The sequence below is a fragment of the Scyliorhinus torazame genome, chromosome 7 (assembly GCF_047496885.1).
Source record: "Scyliorhinus torazame isolate Kashiwa2021f chromosome 7, sScyTor2.1, whole genome shotgun sequence".
Taxonomy (NCBI): Eukaryota; Metazoa; Chordata; class Chondrichthyes; order Carcharhiniformes; family Scyliorhinidae; genus Scyliorhinus; species Scyliorhinus torazame.
The window spans coordinates 232,701,406-232,722,310 of NC_092713.1; the positions used below are offsets into that span (position 1 = coordinate 232,701,406).

The following is a 20,905-nucleotide window of genomic DNA, read 5'->3' on the forward strand; positions in this document are numbered from 1 at the left end:
TGGTTCTGAAAATAACTCACCAACACCATTACATTTATCAGAAAACCAGAGAATACTATGATAGAGAACCAGATGAATGCGAGGAAGAAGATCTTCAAGAAATATTGGTAAGTAGATCAAGTTGAAGTTTGACTATTTTGTATTTTTGTACATTTTGAGATGTAATGAGTACATTTTTGTAAAGAGTAAATAAGAAGACTGAACAAAACACTCAGAATAAAAATGCAGCTATAAAAATTGTTGCAATCATTATTCAAAATGGATTGCAGTGATTATCTATACTTTTTTTAAAGAATGCCATTTTCTCCCTACACTTTTGTTGTGTTTGGGTGCTTCCTCGACCATGAAGGTATACGTAGAACACAAAGATATGATTGCTACAAGTATTTATTCTTAATAATGACCATGCATTTCTATGTACAAACGATTCCATCTCCATTACTGTAAAACCATGGAGGGAGATGACTGTTCTGTTGTCTACTACCAAGTGCCCGCCTCCTGTCCATCCCCCGATATATGTATGTGTCGGTGTCTTATTCCACCTTCTGGTGGGAGGTCATAACTGTCCCTACATGTATTGGTCAGTGGTGCTATTATATGCAAATATATACATTGGTACAACTAAGTACAATTATACATAGATATGCCTATACGCATATCACCACACCTTTCTGAAAATTTACCCATTTAAACAGTCAGTCTCATAAAAGGATGCAGCGTTGAGGTGCCTGGAACTGGATTTTGCCAAAAGCAACTAGCTCAAGTGCGGAAATCTCCTGACTTGCTGGATATGCGTCAGAAAATGTACCCCTAAATACACAATTATACAGAACTTATTCACCCTTCAAGAGCACTTGCCTACTCCATCGATTCATGACATCACACAGCAGGTTAAGGCACTGAAAACAGCCTAAATGAGATCTATTTGATCTCAGCAAGTTCAAATGGCTCTGCCGATTTTTGTTTTCTTCCTGTGTAATTCACACCCGGCTTCCTTTTGTCTACTGGCAAAACGTGGAGCTTTTGGAAGTGAGGGTGGGTCTTCTGCATTCGGGTCCCCCTCTCCCCTCCTGCTATTTTGAAAAGTGCACAGAGTGTTCCTGACTCTGAAAATCCTGTCACGTGAATGTTTACTGAAGAGCTTAAGGTGACTGTCCCTCTGTTTGCACCACTGTCCTTAGTGAAGTGCATGAACTCTGCTTGGTGTCTCCTCGGAACTCAGCACACAGGAGACTCCAGACATCAACCTGTGCTTCATCATACTGTGATGCTGTATATAAAGGTTTCCATAGGGTTCCCTCTTTTTGCTTTTCAAGCAATGCATGTCTGGAACTCTAACCATTCCCTTACAATTTTGATAGCAGATCAACAGAGACTTGTCATCTCTCCTCAGTTTCCACAGAAGTATTGATAAGTGGTCAGAATAGGAGCTGCAGAAATTCCACTCCATTGTCTATTGTTATTCACTTCTTTGTTTTATCTTATTTTTAAGGTCGAAGAACTTCCAGATGCTGAGGAATCAGAACTCTATGCATTTCACTTTTGTGATTTTGAGTGGTCTCCATTGGACCTTGTGAAATGTGGAATACAGATGTATTATGAACTTGGTGTTGTTGATAAGTTCCACATACCACAGGCAGTGAGTAATATTGTTTGCCTACACTGCATACAATTTAAAGATGATAACAAGAAAGAGTTGTGGTAATCTATTGCTGCTTAATGTGCACATTATGGATTTTTTTGGTGTGCAAACAGTCAATGAATGCTGTAGGAATGTGTGTTTTAGCAGATTATAATTGTAACATTGCACTTCAGTCAGGATTCTGCAACATTAGGCAGAATCTTCCATTCTCAGTGGGTGTCTCTCTACAAAGGTTTTCTGACATGTTAAGCTATGGATCTGGATTTTCCTCTTTTATTCTTCACCCTAGATCAGGCAAGATTTCAAGGGAAATAACAAGGAAATCAAATAGCAAGGCCTACTGCTGCCCCAAAACCCAAACTTGATTTCCTTTCCTTCTCCACAAGCTCAGACTACTCCTGGTTGGCAAAAGTAAATGCTGGTGAAGGTGTGGAGCCCAGGTTTCCTGTTCATTTTCTTCCGACCCCTCCAGCTCAATGCTCCCCAGAACTGCATGGAGGTGGGGCCTGTGTATGGATAGCAATGGGCCTACGTATTAAATGGGAATGGGCTTAGTAGAGGATTCCCCCTTCTCTGCCTGATCCCATACCTACTGAAGGCCTCAATCTCACAAGCCACTTTTATATTTCATAGCATATCTTTTGGTGCTGGAGAGGTGGTCCTGTCTCTCTAACACCTGGATTTTCCTGGGACCAACTGGTGAGGTGGGAACCTACCATGATTACATATTGGCCCTTAACCCAGGAATTTTATCAACTCTGCAATCCCACCTCCATCCTGGCAGTGCCACCTGATATATTTTCACCCCAAGGAGGAAAGCACAGGCTAAATGCTTGGCTAAGCTACAAGAATTGTTCATGCATTCATCCATGTGGGTGGGAGGTGGGGTGGCGCTGCTTACAACATTTGAAAGGGACTGTTGGCTTTGTTTGATAGTTTTATTAGTTAGTAATAAGTTTATCTTTCTTTGAAATGTTTTTTCAATGCCTCTTTGTTTATTTGTGCATTGTTAAGAGTGCTAAAAGGTTTAAAGGCTTCTTCAATGCAAATTGTACTGCCTGTGTTTGATTGATATTTTGATGAGAATATAAGTAAGGTGATTCAAAGTGATTTTTGAATTTCATTTTTTATTTCAATACCATTTCAAGGACTTGCCAGTGTTATTATATGGCTCATTAGTTCTGTACAGGTTAATTGTTCCATACTGATTCATGACTTCTCTGAGGAGCTATAAACCACACCTCCTGAAAAGCCAGACTGACTACACCAAAATTGTAGAGATCTGAAGGATCCACCCAGAATGGAACCAGCAAGGTCAGAAGTGCTGCGTGTGGGCTCACTACCTGTACCCTTTTCACCACCCATGAAAATTGCCAGAAATGGGAAGGGAGGCAGGAATCTTGGAATTGGGCCGAACCCACTATTTTTAATGCCCTTTCTACTCTGTTCTGACACAGACAGAGACAATAGAAATCTGGCCTGGAGTCACTGTTCTAATATAAGGGCTGCTTTAGAAAAATGTAATACAATAAGAAATAACTTGGTTGTTTTGAAAAAATGATCACAAATTATGGCGAACAACACCAGCTGATGTGAATTTGAAGTCAACTTATCTCAAAAACTAATATTTTATTAAGAATAAAGTTGTGACAAAATATTTTGTCATACTGCAGGTATTGGTCCGTTTCATTTATTCTCTGAGTAAAGGATACAGAAAAATCACTTATCACAACTGGCGGCATGGGTTCAATGTTGGGCACACCATGTTTGCTCTGCTCATGGTAAGAATTTGCTTTGTTGGTTTTCCAGATGAAATCAGTTGTAGAATCACACAATGGTTACAGCACAGAATGAAGCCATTCATCCTGTAGTGTCTGTGCTGGCTCTCTGAAAGAACAATTAATCCTACTCCCCTGCTTTTCCCTCTGTAAGACTCTAACCCAAATTAAATCACTAGGTTTGTTAAATGCAAAGGGGATGTTAACCCCAATATTGACTGGGATGGGTTTTCCCAACAATGGTGTTTGGGGTTTTGGGCAGGCTGGAAGTCTAAGTTTTTCTCCACATGTTGTGAGTTAGTGGGCGCATTCCTTTTTTGTTAATGAGAATCCTCACCTAGAAGCCTTGTTGACAGGCTTGGCTCACAGCTGGACAGGGAGAAGCAGTTCTGTAAAGGATTGTATGTACTTTTTCCCCACAGCTATCCTCACCTCCTTTAAGGTACCATGTTTCCAGAACTAGGGTTAAATCTTTAAAACAGGGAGTTCCCAGCCTCATTACAGTATTCAAACAGCCAACTCGCCCCCTGGGAGTGAGTTGGCAGCCCACCCCTTGACCTGCCTCAGTTAAACAGAACATGGATTTCTGCCTAATTTAGTGTTGCTTTATGCACAATCAACACTAAAATGATATTTACAGCCCATGCTAATGTGTAAAATTAGTTATTCCCTGATGCTCTTTTGTTGGCTACTGAGTGAATCATATCTCTGAGCCAACGTCCCAGGCAACTCCATCATCATCCCTGCGTATGTCCTATCCCACCAGAGGTTGTGGCACAACTGAGCGCAAGAGGCCCTGAGACTCATCGATATTAACTCCAGGGGCTGAATTCTCCGGTCCCTCAGCCATGTGCTTCTCGGTGGTGTGTCGTTCACTGGCGGCAGTATTCTCTACTCCCGCCGCCGGGGAACACACAGCTGGAAGGCCGGAGAATCCCGCCCAAAGCCTCAATCAAACATGAGGGAGGAACTGCCTGCAGATTACCACGTACAGCCATGGCAACAGTGGAGGAAGATAGTATGGCCAACTATATCAAAGGCATGCAGGCAACCCGAGAAGGAAAAGGAGTTAAATATTGCTTTTGTCACAGTCACGTAGCGTGACATTTGTTTTTTTTTAATGTTTCTTTCAAATTTTGCATTTTATACAAAACAAAATAAACAAGTCCTTGCAGACCAGATACAATTTACAAAAGCCAAACATTGGAAATAACCCCAGAAACACTATCCCCTTAGCCCCCCCAACCGCACCTGTCCTTTTTAATTTTTAAAAAACATTCTTGAATTTGTACATGTGGACACTGTCCAATAGTTGAGCAAGACAGTTAGTATGTACAATTAAATCTTCCTCTTTCATCATCCTTCCCCTCCCCTTGCTTCCCCCCCTCCCTGCTCCCCTCCTTTTTTTGTTGTTCCGTCTCCATCTTGAACCCTTTCTTCTGTCGTATTGCTGTAGGCCCTCTTTCGTTTTGGATTTGTTACTGTTGACCACCTGGCTTTGTTTCAGGGAGCCCTCTAACCCCTCTCCTCTGTCTTTTCTCATGCCTCCTCCTGATGTTTCCCTTGGTTTCTGCATTGCTGCTTCCCTACCACCCCCAGCCTTGTTCCTATCTACTCTGTGTGGTCCTGTCTGCCCTCAATGGCCCCCCGCCTCCCCTCCCTTCCTATGCGTTATTGGCCTCAAACATGTCTTCGAACAGGCTGATGAATCGCCCCCACGTTTTGTGGAAGCCTTCATCTGACCCTCAGATGGTGTATCATCCTCTCTAGATGGAGATTGTCTGGCGTGCGATTAGGGAAACAAAAGCAAGGGCATCAGCCCTCTTCCCCATATGAAGTTCTGGCTGGCCCAAAACCCTGAAGACAGCCACTCTAGGGCATGGCTCCACTCTTACCCCCACAACCTTAGACATTGCCTCGCAGAAGGCTGTCAAAAACCCGACAAGTCTGGGGCAGGCCCAGAACATGTGGCCGTGGTTGGCTGGGCCTCTCTTGTACCGTTCACATTGTCCTTCACCTCCGGGAAGAACCTGCTCATTCGGGTTCTTGTCAGGTGTGCTCTGTGCACCACTTTAAACTGTATGAGGCTCAGCCCTGCATAGGAAGAGATGGAGTTGGCCTTGTTCAGTGCTTCTCTCCAGAGTCCCCACCCTACCTCCATCACTGTCTTGCTCCGTCGAGTGGTGTCGTCGCCCTTTCTAACAGTTTTCCATAAATGTCCCCACAGTTCCCCTTCTCCTTACCATCTGCCTCCAGCAGTTCCACCAGCATTGTGTCTCTCGGGGCCCTCGGGCACTCATCATCTCCTTGCGGATAAAGTTTTGGATTTGTAAATGTTGGAGCTACTGTGTGTTTGGTAGCTCCAGTTTTTCCTTCAGCTCGTCCAGGGTTGCAAGTCTGTCCCCCGTGTAGAAATCCCTAATTGCTAGTGTCCCCGCTTTCCTGTCTCCACTTCTTAAAAATGGCGTCTAGCATTGCTGGTGGGAATTTACCATAGACGGGGGCCATGGTGGAAACCTTGGTTAAGCCGAAGTGCTGTCTAATTGGTTCCACGTTTTTAACGGAGCTATCACCACTGGGTTGGATGTATGCTTTGCCGGGGATGGGGGGGCGCTGTTGTGACTGGGGCCCGGGGGTGTCGTTCCTGTATCCATTCCTGTTTGGCTCCCTTACCCATCCCCTCACACTCTCAACTGTGGCTGCCCAGTGGTATTATTGCAGGTTCGGAAGGGCCAGGCCGCCCATGTTTCTTCTCCTCTTCATTGTATTCTTGAGGATTCTTGGATCCTCTCTCCCCCACCCTTCCCCCCTAGAAACACCATAATCATTTTATCTAATCCTTGGAAAAAGCACTTGGGGATGGATCTAAACAGGAAGAGGAACCTTGGCAGTACATTCATCTTGATCATCTGCACCCTTCCCGCCAGGGAAAGCGGGAGTAGATCCCATTTCTGTAGGTCCTTTTTAACTCCCTCTGCAAGACTGGTCAGATTCCATTTGTGGATCCATGTCTAGCTGTGGGCTATCTGAATTTCCAGGTAGCGGAATTTCTTTTGGGCTAGTTTGAATTGTAGTCACTCCAGCTCTGTCCCTCCCCTGTGAGGGTTCACCAAGAATGCCTCGCTCTCGCCCAGGTTGAGTTTGTAGCCTGAGAAGGTCCCAAACTCTTCCAGGAGCCTCATGATTTCCTTCAAGCCACTCCGCGGGTCCAAAATGTAGAGGAGAAGGTCATCCACATAGAGTGAGACCCTGTGCCCTCTACTTCCCTTTTGGATACAATTCCAGCTTTTTGCGTCTCGCAGAGCGATTGCCAGGGGCTCAATTGCCATGCGCTTCTGTGCAACTGGAAATATTCAGAGGTGGTGATGTTGATTCAAACCCTCACCTTGGCAGCGTTGTACAGGAGTTTCACCCACCAGGTGAACCCCATCTCTAGCTCAAACCGCTCCAGTACCTCGATGAGGTACTTCCACTCGACTCTGTCAGCTCTACAGTCAGGGCCTCAAAGTACCTTCTGTCGACCTCCATGATGGAGTCGATCAGTTGTTGCCTAGCCTCCCTCTTTTTCCTATCTCTACATGCCTTGTAGGCAATAATCGCTCCCCTAATCACCGCCTTCAATGCCTCCCAGAACATGGAAGGTGAGACTTCCCCTTTCCGGTTGTTAGTGATGTACTCGCCAATGATGTACTTGGCCTGTGATATTTTCTGACAGAAGACCTTGTCGGCCAAGAGGTCCGTGTCCAATCTCCATGCAGAGCGTTGGGCACGGCCCGTCTCCATTCTCACATCCATGTAATGTGGAGCGTTACACCACTGACCATGACGTACCGTCCCCCTGGGTCCATAACCATCTTTGTCGCCGTAAACACCGTCCTCTTACTGATTAGTATGGCTACCTCCCGAGCCCTCGTGCCGTAACATGAATGGTGCGTCTGTCCCACCCAGCCCTTCCTTACCCACAGTCGGTGCATCTCTCTCAGGGGCGTCTCTTGAAGGAAGACTACGTTGGCTTTCAAACATCTCAAATGGGTGAAGACTAATAACACAACATCACCCCACTCCTGGTACCATGTTGCGTTATGCTTCTTCATGTAGCATAAGCTGCTTCCTTGATGTATGCTCTGACAAAGGAAGGTTCAGACTTGGAGATAGGTTTAACACATTTATTGAACAGTTAACAATTCTCCTACTTGAGTTCGACTCTCCTGCTAATCTTGTTATAGCAACTCAATCTAACTAACCAGTCTGCTCTAAGCCATGCGGTGGGTGGGATGCTTCTGATCTGCTCCTGTCCTTCTCTTTGAGTGTCGCCTGTGGAAAGTGAAAGAGCATGTGTGCCCTGTCCTTTTATATGGGTTGCCCCCTTGTGGTAGTCTCACCTCTGGGTGTCTTGACTGCCCATTGGTCATGTCCTATTCTATGTGTTCATTGGCTGTATGTCTGCATGTCATGATGTCTCTGGTGCTCCCTCTAGTGTTTACTTAGTCTTAGTGTATTGACATTAACCCCTTGTGTATTTACAGTGATGCATATCACCACACTGGTGGGGAGTTTCTGTCCTCCCCGTTCCTGTGGGATCAACCATACTTACCTGGTGGACATGTCCCTGCACGCTGGGGTCTCCCTTTCTTAGGGGGCCATCCAAAATGGCCACGGTCACTGTTCTCCCCTTGAGGTTGGTCCCCTGCGCTCTGGGGTATCCCTTTGTCCGGGGGGCACCCAACATGGTCGCCAACTGTGTGTATGCCAGGTGGGTGAGCCCCTGCACTCCAGGGTTTCCCTTTGTTCAGGGACACTCCAAAGTGGCTGCTTATGGCACCATCTTGTTCCCTCAACCTGCACCGTATCTGCTGAAGCCAATCGGAGACTCATGCCTTTCTTTCCCTTGTGTTCCCTCTTCCCTCCCTCTGTCCCTCTTGCTAACCCCTCCCCTCCCTATGTTTTCTCATCCCCGTCTCACTCCTTACATTACCCATCCCTGCCCTCATGGTCTCCCCCACCCCACGCCAGATGCTCCCTCCCTGCCGGGATGTGCGCCCCCCTTGCCTTCATACTTCCTGGGCTAGCTTTCCTCACTAGTGTGGTGGCCCCCCTCCCGGGGCTGAGCTTACCATTTTCCCATGCCCACTAGATATCTGTTCCCTCTGTCTCTGCCTCACCCTCTCCAGTGTTCCGCTCCCCTCGCCCTTTCCTGTGATCTGATCTTTATGATCAAAGCGAGGCAGAACAGTCGCACGCAAACATAGTGTGCATCCATAATAGTTCTTATTTTTCCTCCCCTCTTTCCTCCTCAGCATTGCCTTGCCTGCCCCTTGTCAAGGCCGTTTGTCCGAACAAACTTGTCCGCCTCTGCCGGGGTGTTGAAATAATGGGCCACGCTATGCCCTAAAAGCATCTTGCCGTGGCCTAGCATGGCCGGCGAAAGCTGGGAGACCCCACTCCTGGGTTCTACCTGGCTCTCAACATCTCGCGATATTCAACGTAATCTCACGAGACGTTGCAAGGGGAATCACGCCCACAATGGGTGGGATCAGTTTTCAACAAATCTGCATATTAGAGCGAGGCAGTAAACCTTACTCTAATGTGTGTCAATGTCGGGGATTTCAGCCATGGTGTTCTTTATGAAATGTGTGTCGTCCCATTTGGACTACTGGTGCTCCGTCCAGGACATCGCTGACCATGACGTACCGTCCCCCTGGGTCCATAACCATCTTCGGTGCCTTAAACACCGTCCTCTTACTGATTTGGGATTCAATCCCTTCACCTTGGGGACCTTACGTGAGTGCTGTTTAGTACGGGTCCCCACAAACGGGGACCAGACGGAACAGCCGACTCGTGGGTGTCTCCAAGGAGAATGGAGGCCCCCAGCTGCATGATCTTTGGGTAGGGTGGTGCCCTGGGACTGCTAATGCCACCTCCGTACCCTGGCACTGCCAGCCTAGTATCCTGTCTGTGCCACCTGAGTGCCTGGTGGCACTGTCAGCTGTCAGGGCGACTGCCAAGTTGGCACTATCAAGGTGCCAAGCTGGCATTTTTCTGTGCATATGAGATTGGGCCGTGTTTGCCTGGTGCGGGTGTCGCTCCCATGTTGTGTTCGGGCTGTGGCGTGGGAGGTCGGGGATTCTTTTCAGGGCCTCAGAGATCGGGACGCCATTTAAAAATGGTGACTTGATCTCTCACTACAATGGGAAGTTTTGGTGAGCAGAGCTCCCCATGATAAAAAACAGGGCTATGTGTGGCCTCGGCCGCGAGTTCCCCATTCAGGCCCCTTATTCAAAGCGAGCTGTGTTGAATAGCTCGGGGACTTTGTACCCTTTTGGAAAGATCGCGCCCAATGTTCAGTATTTTGGAACGTAACCCAGAGCCTGGCTGGGAACAGCATTCCAAATCTCACTCCGCTTCTGTACAGGGCCGATTTCGCCTGGCTGAACTCGGCCCTGCGCTTTGCCAGGTCTGCCCCAATGTTCTGGTATACTCGGATTCTATATCCTTCCCAGCTGCTCGCCTTCGTCTGCCTTGGGTACCGCAAGATCATCTCACAATCCTGAACGATGCAGTTTTGCAATTATCACCGTAGGTTGTTCCCCCGCTTTGGGCTTCGGTCGGAGCGATCTGTGCTCCCTGTCGATCTCCCAGGGTTAAAATCCTGGAACTCGCTTTAAAATAGAATTATGGGTGTACCTGCAACACATGAGCTGCAACAGTTCAAGACTCACCTCACCACTACCTTCTTGAGGGCAATACGGAATGTTGGCACATAGGAACATAGGGACAGAAGTAGGCTATTCTGCCCATAGAGCCTGCTCTGCCATTCAATTGGATTATGATTGATTATCCATCTCAATGTTACTTTCCCACGCTATCCCCATATCCCTTGATGTCATTACTATCAAGAAATCTATTAATTACTGTCTTGAAATGATTGAGCTCCTGTAGTCTTCTGGGGAAGAAAATTCCAAAGATTCACCACCCTCTGTGCAATATATGCTGGCTTTGCCAGCAATACCCACATCCCATTATTGAATAAACAGGAGTGGAAGTTACCACCTAATATGCAAACTTCAACCTGCTGGTGATTTATTGATAAGCATCTATTTCAATAAATGGATATTACAAAGCATTTTCACCTTCAGCTAGATTTTTCTTACATCTTGTAACAGCAATGGTGATGCAGATATTATCTAGTGCAACTTTTTATTGGTATTGTTTGGTTGTTATGAAAACAATAATGTTGTCTTGAACACATTGGGCCAGATTTTCTGCAAAATAATAAATTTGTGCACAGATTGTGATTTGTGTATAAATGCCCAATAAATTTTGCGATGTTAGACTTATCCCATGAGTCCCAAGATAATTGAGAATTGTTGGACAATTTGTCCTGTTCCTTCCATTAGTTTCACAAACACTAGCTCACCTTTACATCCCTCCTGTGACTCTCAAGAAATTGATGCATTTGTGCAGTAAGTACAAGTTGAACTTATCACAATAAGTTTGGGCTGGTACTTAACATGGAGAAATTAATGTCCTGTCAAGGCCACTCCATCTCTTTGGTGAGAATGGGAAGCAGTCAAGCTGTGGAGTCTCATTCCTTTAGGTAATAAATTGTTCTAAGCTTTGAATTTTTTAAAAGTTTCCTTTCTTGTCTCTTTTTTTCTCTTTCTCTCTCTTCATTCAATCCTTCTTTGCTTCTCTTTATTTCTCTTTTTGTACCAATTTGACTATAATTCATCACATTTCCCTTTCCATTTTGTTTATTTCACTATCCTTAAATGTCTGGGAAAAAGACTGTTGACCCATTCAATCACCAAGTTCCTAGATATTCTGTTGCTCTCGCAATACATTTTTCTGAGCTGAATTGTGAGGGGGAAAAGTCTAACTAATGGGGCAGGATGCAAGCTGCCCTTTGCCGAAGAATTCTGGATCATTGACACTACCCTATGCACTTCTTTTTAGACTGGAAACCTAAAGCGCTACTACACAGATCTGGAGGCTTTAGCCATGGTGACAGCTGCATTTTGCCATGACATTGACCACAGAGGAACAAACAACCTTTATCAAATGAAGTGAGTGACCATTACTAAAGTGACCATTATGTGTTATTGCACTTATTTTGACCACTATGCTAACAGCCAAAAACAGTCTTTTGAGTTACATTTCTTAAATCCAATAGATCACAGGATCCATTGGCAAAGCTTCATGGCTCGTCCATTATGGAACGTCATCACTTGGAATTTAGCAAAACCCTGCTCCAAGATGAGGTATGTCACAATTCTGTTAATCCTCCAAAGGAAAGGCAGGAAGTGGTGGAGAGGAAGATTGTGGTTCTAACACGCAAGTTGAATATGTTTTACAAATTTTAAATATTTTATGTATGCTAAGTGATTCACTATATTAAAGAAAACATAGAAAAAGTCAATATACAGAGATCCGAGAATAAGATTATATACAATTTTACAAATGGTAAGAACATGAATTGATGGTGATTTTAGGTAGCTGCCGTTTTATGGTTATTTTCATTAACACTTTGGCTTGCACAAAAATAGAGGGAATTCTTATTTGCTTATAATTATATCATCATTGTAAGCTAATTCACAATTAATGCATTCAGATCAACACACATTTTGGCTTCAAAAGGCACATGGTAAACCCACGGTAGGAGTTCTCTGTCAGTGGGACTGGAAGATCCCATCATGATCTAACCAAAAATGTCATTAACATATAAGCATACCCTTTCCTGTATGATTCCAACCTCCATCATTAATATAGCAATGCATATGTACTTTCTACCCTCCTGCAATCTTATTTTCATTATCTACATAGTTGAACTGATCTAAGCAGTATAATAGTCTTCATCTTTTCCACATACACTTGTCTATCCACTGGCTGACCCTGAAGATCATTGTTTGAAGGATTCCCTCTTCTTTTGCCTCCTTCGAAATATGATGATTGCCACAAAGAAATGAGCATTAGCTCAATTGTAATACTTACACCTCAATGCTATCATGCATAATTCGTGATGCTTGGACACATAATTTAGGCTGATACTGTTGTGTAATGCTGAGGCTATGCTGCACTGTCAGAGATACCACCTTTCTGATAAGGTGCCAAACAAAGACTCCATCTGCCCTCTGAAATGAATGTAAAAAATTCCACAATAGTGTAGCTGTTCCATTGTCTAGTCTAGCATTTACTCCTCAACCGAAATACTTTCAACAGATTACTTGGTCCTTCATCACATTGTTATTTGTGGAACTTTACTGTGTAGCAATGTATTGGCGTGGTTCCCAAGATACAGTTCAAAAGCATTAATTGGTTGTAATGAATGTCAGGTATTGTGTACAGCAGGCAGCCATTTTGATGCCACCTGTTTTGCCCTATCATCCATAATGAAATTCTGTATCTTTGACTTTAGCAGGACTAGCACATTAGTATCATTGTCGTTCTGTCACTAGAAAGGTTTGAAGAAGAATAATGGAATTATTGAAGTTGGAAATGGGTGCGACCTACTGGCCGCATTGCACCCGAAAGGCGTCACGGCTTGTGGATCCTGGTAGTTCCCTCTTCTGGGATCTACCCAGCTCCCTATGCCTTGTGACATCTAACGCGGTCTCGCAAGATGTCATGATCTGAATCCCACCCATTGTGGGCAGGATCAATATTTTGCAAATCTGCATATTAGAGTGAGACAGCTAGTCTCATTCTAATATGCGCTCCCCTGATCTACCCGAGAGGTTGGGATCAAACCCCTTCACCTCAGAGACCTTGGGCGAGCGCCGTTCAGAGGTGGACCCACAAACGGGGACCACATGGAATGGCACCTCTGGGAGTTTCCCAGGGATTGGAGGCCCGCAGGTGATTGCCCTCTGGGCTGGGTGGCACCCTGGCACTGCCAGCCTGGAACCCTGGCACTGCCAATGTGCACAGGTGACACTGCCATCGTACCTTTCATAGAAATATAGAAAAAATAGGCACAGGATGAGGTCATTCGGCCCTTCGAGCCTGCTCTGCCATTCATTTTGATCATGGCTGATCATCCAACTCAATAGCCTAATCCTGCTTTCCCCCATATCCTTTGATCCTCTTCACCCTACGTTCTACATTTAACTGCTTTTTGAAACCATAATATTTTGGACTCAACTACTCCCCATGGTAATGAATTCTACAGGCACACCACTTTCTGGGTAAGGAAATGTTTCCTAATCTCTGTACTAATTGCTCTACCCCGTATCCTCAGACTGTGACTCCCTGGTTCTGGACATATCCAACATCGGGAACATCCTTCTTGCATCAACCCTGTGTAGCGCATACAACCACACCCTGTCCAGTCCTGCTAGAATCTTATAGGTTTCTATGAGATCTCCCCTCATTCTTCTGAACTCCAGCGAATACAATCCCAACCAATTCAATCTTCCCTCGTAAGTCAGTACTGCCATCCCAGGAATCAGTCAGTCTGGTAAACCTTCGCTGCACTCCCTCTATAGCTAGACATCCTTCCTCAGATGAGGAGACCAAAGCTGCACATAATATTCCAGGTGTGGCCTTACCAAGGCCCCGTATAATTTCAGCAAGGCATCCCTGCTCATGTTCTCGAATCCTCTCGCAATGAAGGCCAACACGCCATTTATCGCCTGCTGCACCTGCATTCTTACCTTCAGTGACTGGTGTACAAGGACACCCAGGTCTAGTTGCACATTCCCCTCTCCTAATTTATGGCCATTCAGATATTAGTCTGCCTTCTTGTTTTTACAACCAAAGTGGATAACCTCTCATTTCTCCAAATTATACTGTATCTGCCATTCATTTGCCCACTCACTCAACTTGTCCAAATCACACTGAAGGATCTCTGCATCCTCCTCACAGTTCACCATCTCAAATTTGAAGGTATGACATTTTGTTCCCTCATCCTAATCATTAATATATATTGTGAATAGCTGGGGTCCCAGCACCGATCCCTGTGGTACCCCACTAGTCACTGCCTGCCAATTTGAAAAAGAGCTGTTAATTCCTACTCTTTGTTTCCTGTCTGCTAACTAGTTTTCTAGTCATCTGAATACACGACCCCCAATCCCTTGCCCTCTAATTTTACACGCTAATCTTTTGTGCGGGACTTTGTCAAAAGCCTTCTGAAAGTCCAAATACACCACAACCACTGGCTCCCCTTCATCAATTCTACCAGTTACATCCTCGAAGAATTCAGTAGATTTGTCAAGTGTGATTTCCCCTTCACCGATCCATGCTAACTGACTGATCCTGCCTTTGTTTTCTAAGTGGTCTGTTATAAAATCTTTGATAGTGGATTCTAGAATTTTCCCCACAACTGGCTTACTGGTCTATAATTTCCTGTTTTCACTCAACCTCCCTTTTTAAATAGTGGAGTTACATTAGCCACCCTCCAATCTGCAGGAACTGTTCTGCAGTCAATAGAATCCTGGAAGATGACCACCAATGCATTACTATTTCTAGAGCCGCCTCCTTCAGTATCCTGGGATGTAGATTATCAGGCCCTGGGGATTTATCAGCCTTCAAACCCATCACTTTCCCCAACACCATTTCTCTACTGATATTGATCGCCTTCAGTTCCTCCTTCTCACTAAACCCTGCATTGCCCAACATTTCTGGTATCTTAATTGTGTCCTCATTTGTGAAGACAGAACCAAAGTATGTATTTCGTTGCTCAGCCATTTCTTTGTCCCTTATAATGCATTACCCTGTTTCTGATTGTAAGGGTCCTAACTTTGTGGTTCACCAAACTTTTTCTCGTCAAGTATCTATAGAAACCTTTACAGTCAGTTTTTATGTTCCCTGCAAGCTTACTTTTGTACTCTATTTTCCCCTTCTTAATCAGTCCTTCTTTGCTGAATTCTAAACAACTCCCAATCCTCAGACCTGTTGTTTTCCTTGGCCAATTTCTATGCAACTTCCTTGGGTCTAATACTAATTTCCCTTGTAAGGTATGGATTGGTCATCTTTCCCGTTTTACTTTTGTGCCAGACAGAAATAAACAATTGTTGCAGTTCCTCCATGCGCTCTTTGAATGTTTGCCATTGCCTATCCACTGTCATCCCTTTAAGTAACATTCCCCAATCGATCATAGCCAACGCATGCCTCATTTCCTCGTAGTTTCCTTTGTTAAGATTCAGGACCCTAGTCTCAGAATCAATTACTTCACTCTCCACCTTGATGAAAAATTCTACATTTTATGGTCGCTCATCCCCCAGGGATCTCACACAGCTAGATTGGCAATGATTCCTTTCTCATTACACAGTACCCAGTCTAGGATGGCCTGTTCTCTAGTTGGCTCCTTAAGATATTGATCCAGAAAACCATCCCGCATACACTCCAGGAATTTCTCCTCTATGGTATTGTGGCTAATTTGATTTTCCCAATCTATATGCAGATTAAAATTACCCATAATTACAGTTGTTCCTTTGTCATATGTGTCTCTAATGTCTTGTTTAATGCCATTCCCAAGAATATCACTGCAGATTAGGGGTCTATATATGAAACCCACTAATATTTTTTGCCTCTTGCTGTTTCTCAGGTCGACCCATACAGATTCCGCATTGTCGGAGCTAATATCCTTCCTCACTATTGTGTTAATTTCCTCCTTGACCAGCAATGCAACCCCACTGCCTTTTCCTTTTTGTCTATCTTTCCTAAATACTGAATACCCCTGGACATTCAGTTCCAATCCCTGGTCACCCTGCAGCCATGCCTCCCTAATCCCAGCTATATCATACCCGGTCACATCTATTTGTGCGATTTGTTCATCCACTTTATTGCGAATGCGCTGCGCGTTACGACACAAAGCCTTTAAGCTTATCTTTTTAACATTACTAGTGCTGCTCTCAATATGTTTCACTATGGCCCTGTTTGAAACTGGCTCTTGGTTTATCTGCCTGTCACTTTTCTTATTCCCCTTTCTGTCTTTTGTTTTTGTCCTATTTCCTCGTCCTCTGACTCCTTTCACAGGTTCCCATGTAGTTGCCAAGTCCACCTCAGACGACTTACCGTCTTACCCTGATAGTTCCCTACTGTGAGAAACACCCAGATAACTTAAACAGAAGAACCATGCAAACATTGCCAGGCTGGTGGTGTTAGGGTGCTATTTTTCAAATGCTGGGGATCAGGCACTGGGGGTGCCCTGCGCATGTGAGGTGTGTGCAAGGCGGGTGTGGTCGAGGACCCCCTTATAGGTGAGTTGGGGATTTGGGGGGGTTCAAGGGTCGCGTCGGTGGTTTCAGAAATCGGGACGTCATTTAAAAATGGCATCCCAACCTCATCCTGCACTGAGGAGTTCCGGTGAGCGGAGCTCCTTAGTGCAGGAAACGGGACAAAGTGCCGTCTTGGTGGGGTGTTCCTTCGTGAGATTGAAATGGAATGCTGTGGCCTCATGGGATGCTCCCGCTCTGCCCAGCTGGAAGTCCTGCAGGCTCTAATCACTACTGGTCCCTACTGGACCAGGTGCCAGGAACACTGAGGGGAGAGCAAATGGGTGAATACCCTCTCTACACCTAACTCCAGGATACTCCTTCAGGGGAGGTGGGGGTTGGGGGGGGGGAGCATTGACCAGGCTGCAGGGGCTTTGATCAGGGAACTTTCCTGGGATGGGAGGTCATGTGTCTTTCCTCTGTGATGAGGGCTGTCATTAGGATGCAGCGCTAAGCAAGGTGGCCTTTAAAGAGTTCCAGGCTCCCCTCCACTCTCCGATAATCTCCAAAGGCGTTCCGGTCCGTCCCCGACCTATTGTCATTCTTCTATTCAGTTCCACCTTCTCTGTCTTACCTCTGTAGCTTTGAAAGCCTTGATAACTTAGGAAATTGATGCCCTGGGAAAGAATTTAATGATCTGTCAGATGAAGGTAAATGTCTTTCCTTTGATGTGTTGGCAACCTTTGAAGTTCTTCTTTCACATTTAATTTCATTGCCCTGTTGCTTTTTCAAGCCTCGGGGCTTGCTGAGAAGCCTAAAAGCTTTGAACTGCATTGTTTACATTCAATGTCATGGTCATTAACATTAACAAGACTTTGATTGATAGGTCCAGGCTCTTTCATTGTTTTCTCCATTAACTCTGAAGTGCATCCTCTTTTGAGCAGGTGTTGTTCCTAACAACAATTCTTTTTAAAGGGGCTGGTTCTTTGCTCTGAAATGCTTCCACTTTTGAGCAGGTGTTGGGCAGAATCTTACCAGAATTTGGCAAAATGTCAGGCTCACACTGAAAACTGGCATGTAGCTCTCCAATTGCACAGACCAGTTTTCTTGCCAAATCCTGAGCCTCTAGAGAAAAAACAGGTTCCAAAAACATCAGGGTGCAATCTTTAAAGGTTGCTTCGATCAGTGCTGCAGCCTAATGGCTCTCACTCCCATCACAGAGGGCTCGGGCACTCCCCCCCCCCACAGAGGGATCGGGCACCCCCCCCCCCGATAATCTCAGACGGTGTTCCACTCCATCCCCGACCTATCCTCGTTCTTCTATTCTGCTCCACCCTTTCTTCACCTTTCTAACTATAAAATTCTTGACATTTCTATCTTTTTTCAGTTCTGCAGAGGGTCATTAAGACTCAAAATGTTAACTCTGTTTCTCTCCACGGATGCTGCCAGAGCTGCTGAATTTATCCAGAATTTCCTGTTTTCATTTGTTAATAGTATGTTGGTTATATTACCAAAGTTAAGCCAGGATACACAAGCAAAGGGCAACATTTAATTGAGTACCTGGAGCACATATTAGTAGAGACTGCTGGGACATGGGGATGGGTGTTAGTGGACAGGAGGCAGACATATGTAATGCTGCATTTTGTAATTAAACTTACTCTCCATGCAAAATAAATCATCCATGATTGAATGGCAGGGCAGGCCCAATGAGCCTAATGGCCTAATTCTGTTCCTGTACCTTATGGCCTCGTTTCATATTTCAGCATCTAGCTCAGGATCCAATTACCAGCTTTCCTTGAAACACAGAATGAAATCATGTTCCTATTCTACTGCTATAGGAGACATATGGCTGAAGATAATGATGGAGAAAGTTATTGTGGAAAAATGAAGTTAGATCAGAATGAATGTTGAAAATTGTTAACAGTGTGCTCCAAAATATTTTCCTTTTCATGTTGTTTTACATTCTAATGTGTTGATTTGGTTTGGGTTTTTTGTTGCTTAGCGAGTGTGATTTGATTTTTTTTAACAGGACTTAAACATCTTCCAAAATCTCAACCGAAGACAGTATGAACATGTACTCCGTCTGATGGACATTGCCATCATTGCTACAGATTTGGCACTCTATTTCAAGTATGTTTTTCAAATAACCTGAACACAGACTGGAGTTTTACCTAGTTTTCATTAGAAATAAGCCAATAGAGCTTGTGTTTAACTGATTATTATTCAATTGACGCATCCTTTCATTATTTCTATTTCATGACAGAAAAAGAACAATGTTTCAAAAGATTGTAGATTTGTCTGAAACATATGAAAGTGATGACGAATGGGTGCAGTTTATGATCCTGGAAACAACCAGAAAAGAAATTATCATGTAAGTAAACTTTGTTTTCTTTTTCCTGGAATCTCTTTGAAATTCCAAATTTGCAAGAATTTCCAACTTAACATTAATTATGCTATGCTCCCATTCAAGGTGTTTGTTGCAGTTTTGATACCATGGTTACTTGTAATTATGGTACTAATTATTTTTGTGATTAGAGTAGAGTTTAATTCCCTTTCTATATATAATCCTGAGCATTATTAATTTAGGGCCATGATGATGACAGCATGTGATTTATCTGCCATCACAAAACCTTGGGAAGTGCAGAGCAAGGTAAAAAAAATATATATAATTTTCAGTTTTATTCCTGCTTTAGTTTTGTTCATTTGAATAATTTGCTGGAGGGTTGACTGAAGCATTATGAATCAGAATAATTCTCCATTTAATTAATTGTGACCATTTATATTGATCTGCCTTACTTTGTAATGGGCAAAATAACAATAATTAGAGTTATACAAATTAGGAGCACGAGTAGGCCCTCGACCCCCTCGAGCCTTCTCCGCCATTCAGTATGATCGTGACTGATCTGATTGTCACCTCAACCTCACATTCCTGTCTACCCTTGTAATCAAGAATCAATCTAGCTCCTGCTCACTGTTATAGTTGCAGACTCAGGCCAAGTTCCCACGCAATCTTTCAAGCATTGCTAGTAAAGGAAATCATGCCAGAGGACTGAAGGATTAGTAGGTTAACATCTCTTCAAAAAGGAAGAATGGGATAAAATAGTGAACGACAGATCGTTTAGGCTTGATTACCTCTTCAGGCTTGTACAATAGGATAAAATTAATACTCATTTGGAAAGTCATGGGTTAATCAAGGAAAGCCAGCAATGGATTTGCAAAAGACAAATTATATCTGATAAATGTAATTGTTTCTAAAAGTGTTTTCCCCTCACAAGCTCATCTTCCTCATGGCACTTAGACACTGCATTCAGATCCTCTACTCTTTAAAACAGCAGAAATAAGAAAGAAAAGGCAGGGAATAACATTATATTAAGAAAATGGGGGAGACTGTGTCACTAAAAGCAATGTACAAAATTTAGCCAAGACTACATAAAGTTGAGAAAAATGGTCCATCCTGCAAGTAGAGGCAAAAACCACAGGGGAAGTGTTTGTTATTCTTGTTCTTCTCTGAAAAGCATGACAAGCAAATAACCTCCCATGGAAGGTTTCCCAACCAGAAAAGCCACAGGCTGTAGTATTTAGGTCTGGGTTTTGGTTCCTGGGTTGGGAGCACAGGGATCAAACATTTTCCAGCTCCATAAATCTGACCTGGGAGGAAGTACCCTGGAAGTTGGAATATTCAACCCAGGATGGCGGAATTCTCTGGGAGGCAGGCTGGGGTAGTGCAAGGGGAAGTGGTTTTGACAGGCAGTGATTGGGGCATTTCTGGGACGGGGAGAGGGACTAGGGATAGGGCCTGGTCCTGCTCACAGGGTGGAGCCGGAGGCCATGGTCATGACTTATAGGAAGGAGAGGGGTGTGAGAGCCCACCTAGTCTGAATGGTAACGCGGAATGTGCGGGGGCTGGGGCGGGTGAGAGTTGTCTCGCATTTGAAGAGCTTGACAGCCGACGTGGTGCTGTTGCAGGAGACCCATTTGAGGGTGAAGGACACGGTTAGCATTCGGAAGGGTTGGGTGAGTCAAGTAATCCACTCGGGTTTTGATAGCAGGGCCTGGGGCTTTGCAGTATTCGTGGGTAAGAGTTAGGTTTCAGATGGAGAAAGTGGTGACGGATCAGGGGGCAGGTACTTTATACTAACGGGTGTGTTGGAGGGGTGGTTGGTGGTGTTGGTTAGCATGTATGCCCCGAATTGGAATAATGTAGGGTTTATAAAGAGGATATTGGCTGCCATACCTATTCTGGACACGTATCAATTAATTTTAGGTGGGGATTTAAATACAGTGTTGCATCCAAAAATTGATCAGTCTAAGCCGAGTTCATTGACCCCTTC

General features: G+C 44.5%; 1 protein-coding gene across 1 annotated transcript in view; it reads left to right on the forward strand.

The window, feature by feature from the left end:
* Positions 1-20,905, forward strand: part of pde6a (phosphodiesterase 6A, cGMP-specific, rod, alpha) — a 104,766-nt gene that overhangs the window by 68,101 nt on the left and 15,760 nt on the right. Inside the window, exons 11-18 of the mRNA XM_072512141.1 lie at positions 42-107; positions 1,493-1,639; positions 3,316-3,423; positions 11,377-11,486; positions 11,594-11,681; positions 18,604-18,704; positions 18,838-18,945; positions 19,161-19,224. Coding sequence (XP_072368242.1) covers positions 42-107; positions 1,493-1,639; positions 3,316-3,423; positions 11,377-11,486; positions 11,594-11,681; positions 18,604-18,704; positions 18,838-18,945; positions 19,161-19,224 — 792 coding nt within the window. The remainder of the gene's footprint in view (positions 1-41; positions 108-1,492; positions 1,640-3,315; positions 3,424-11,376; positions 11,487-11,593; positions 11,682-18,603; positions 18,705-18,837; positions 18,946-19,160; positions 19,225-20,905) is intronic.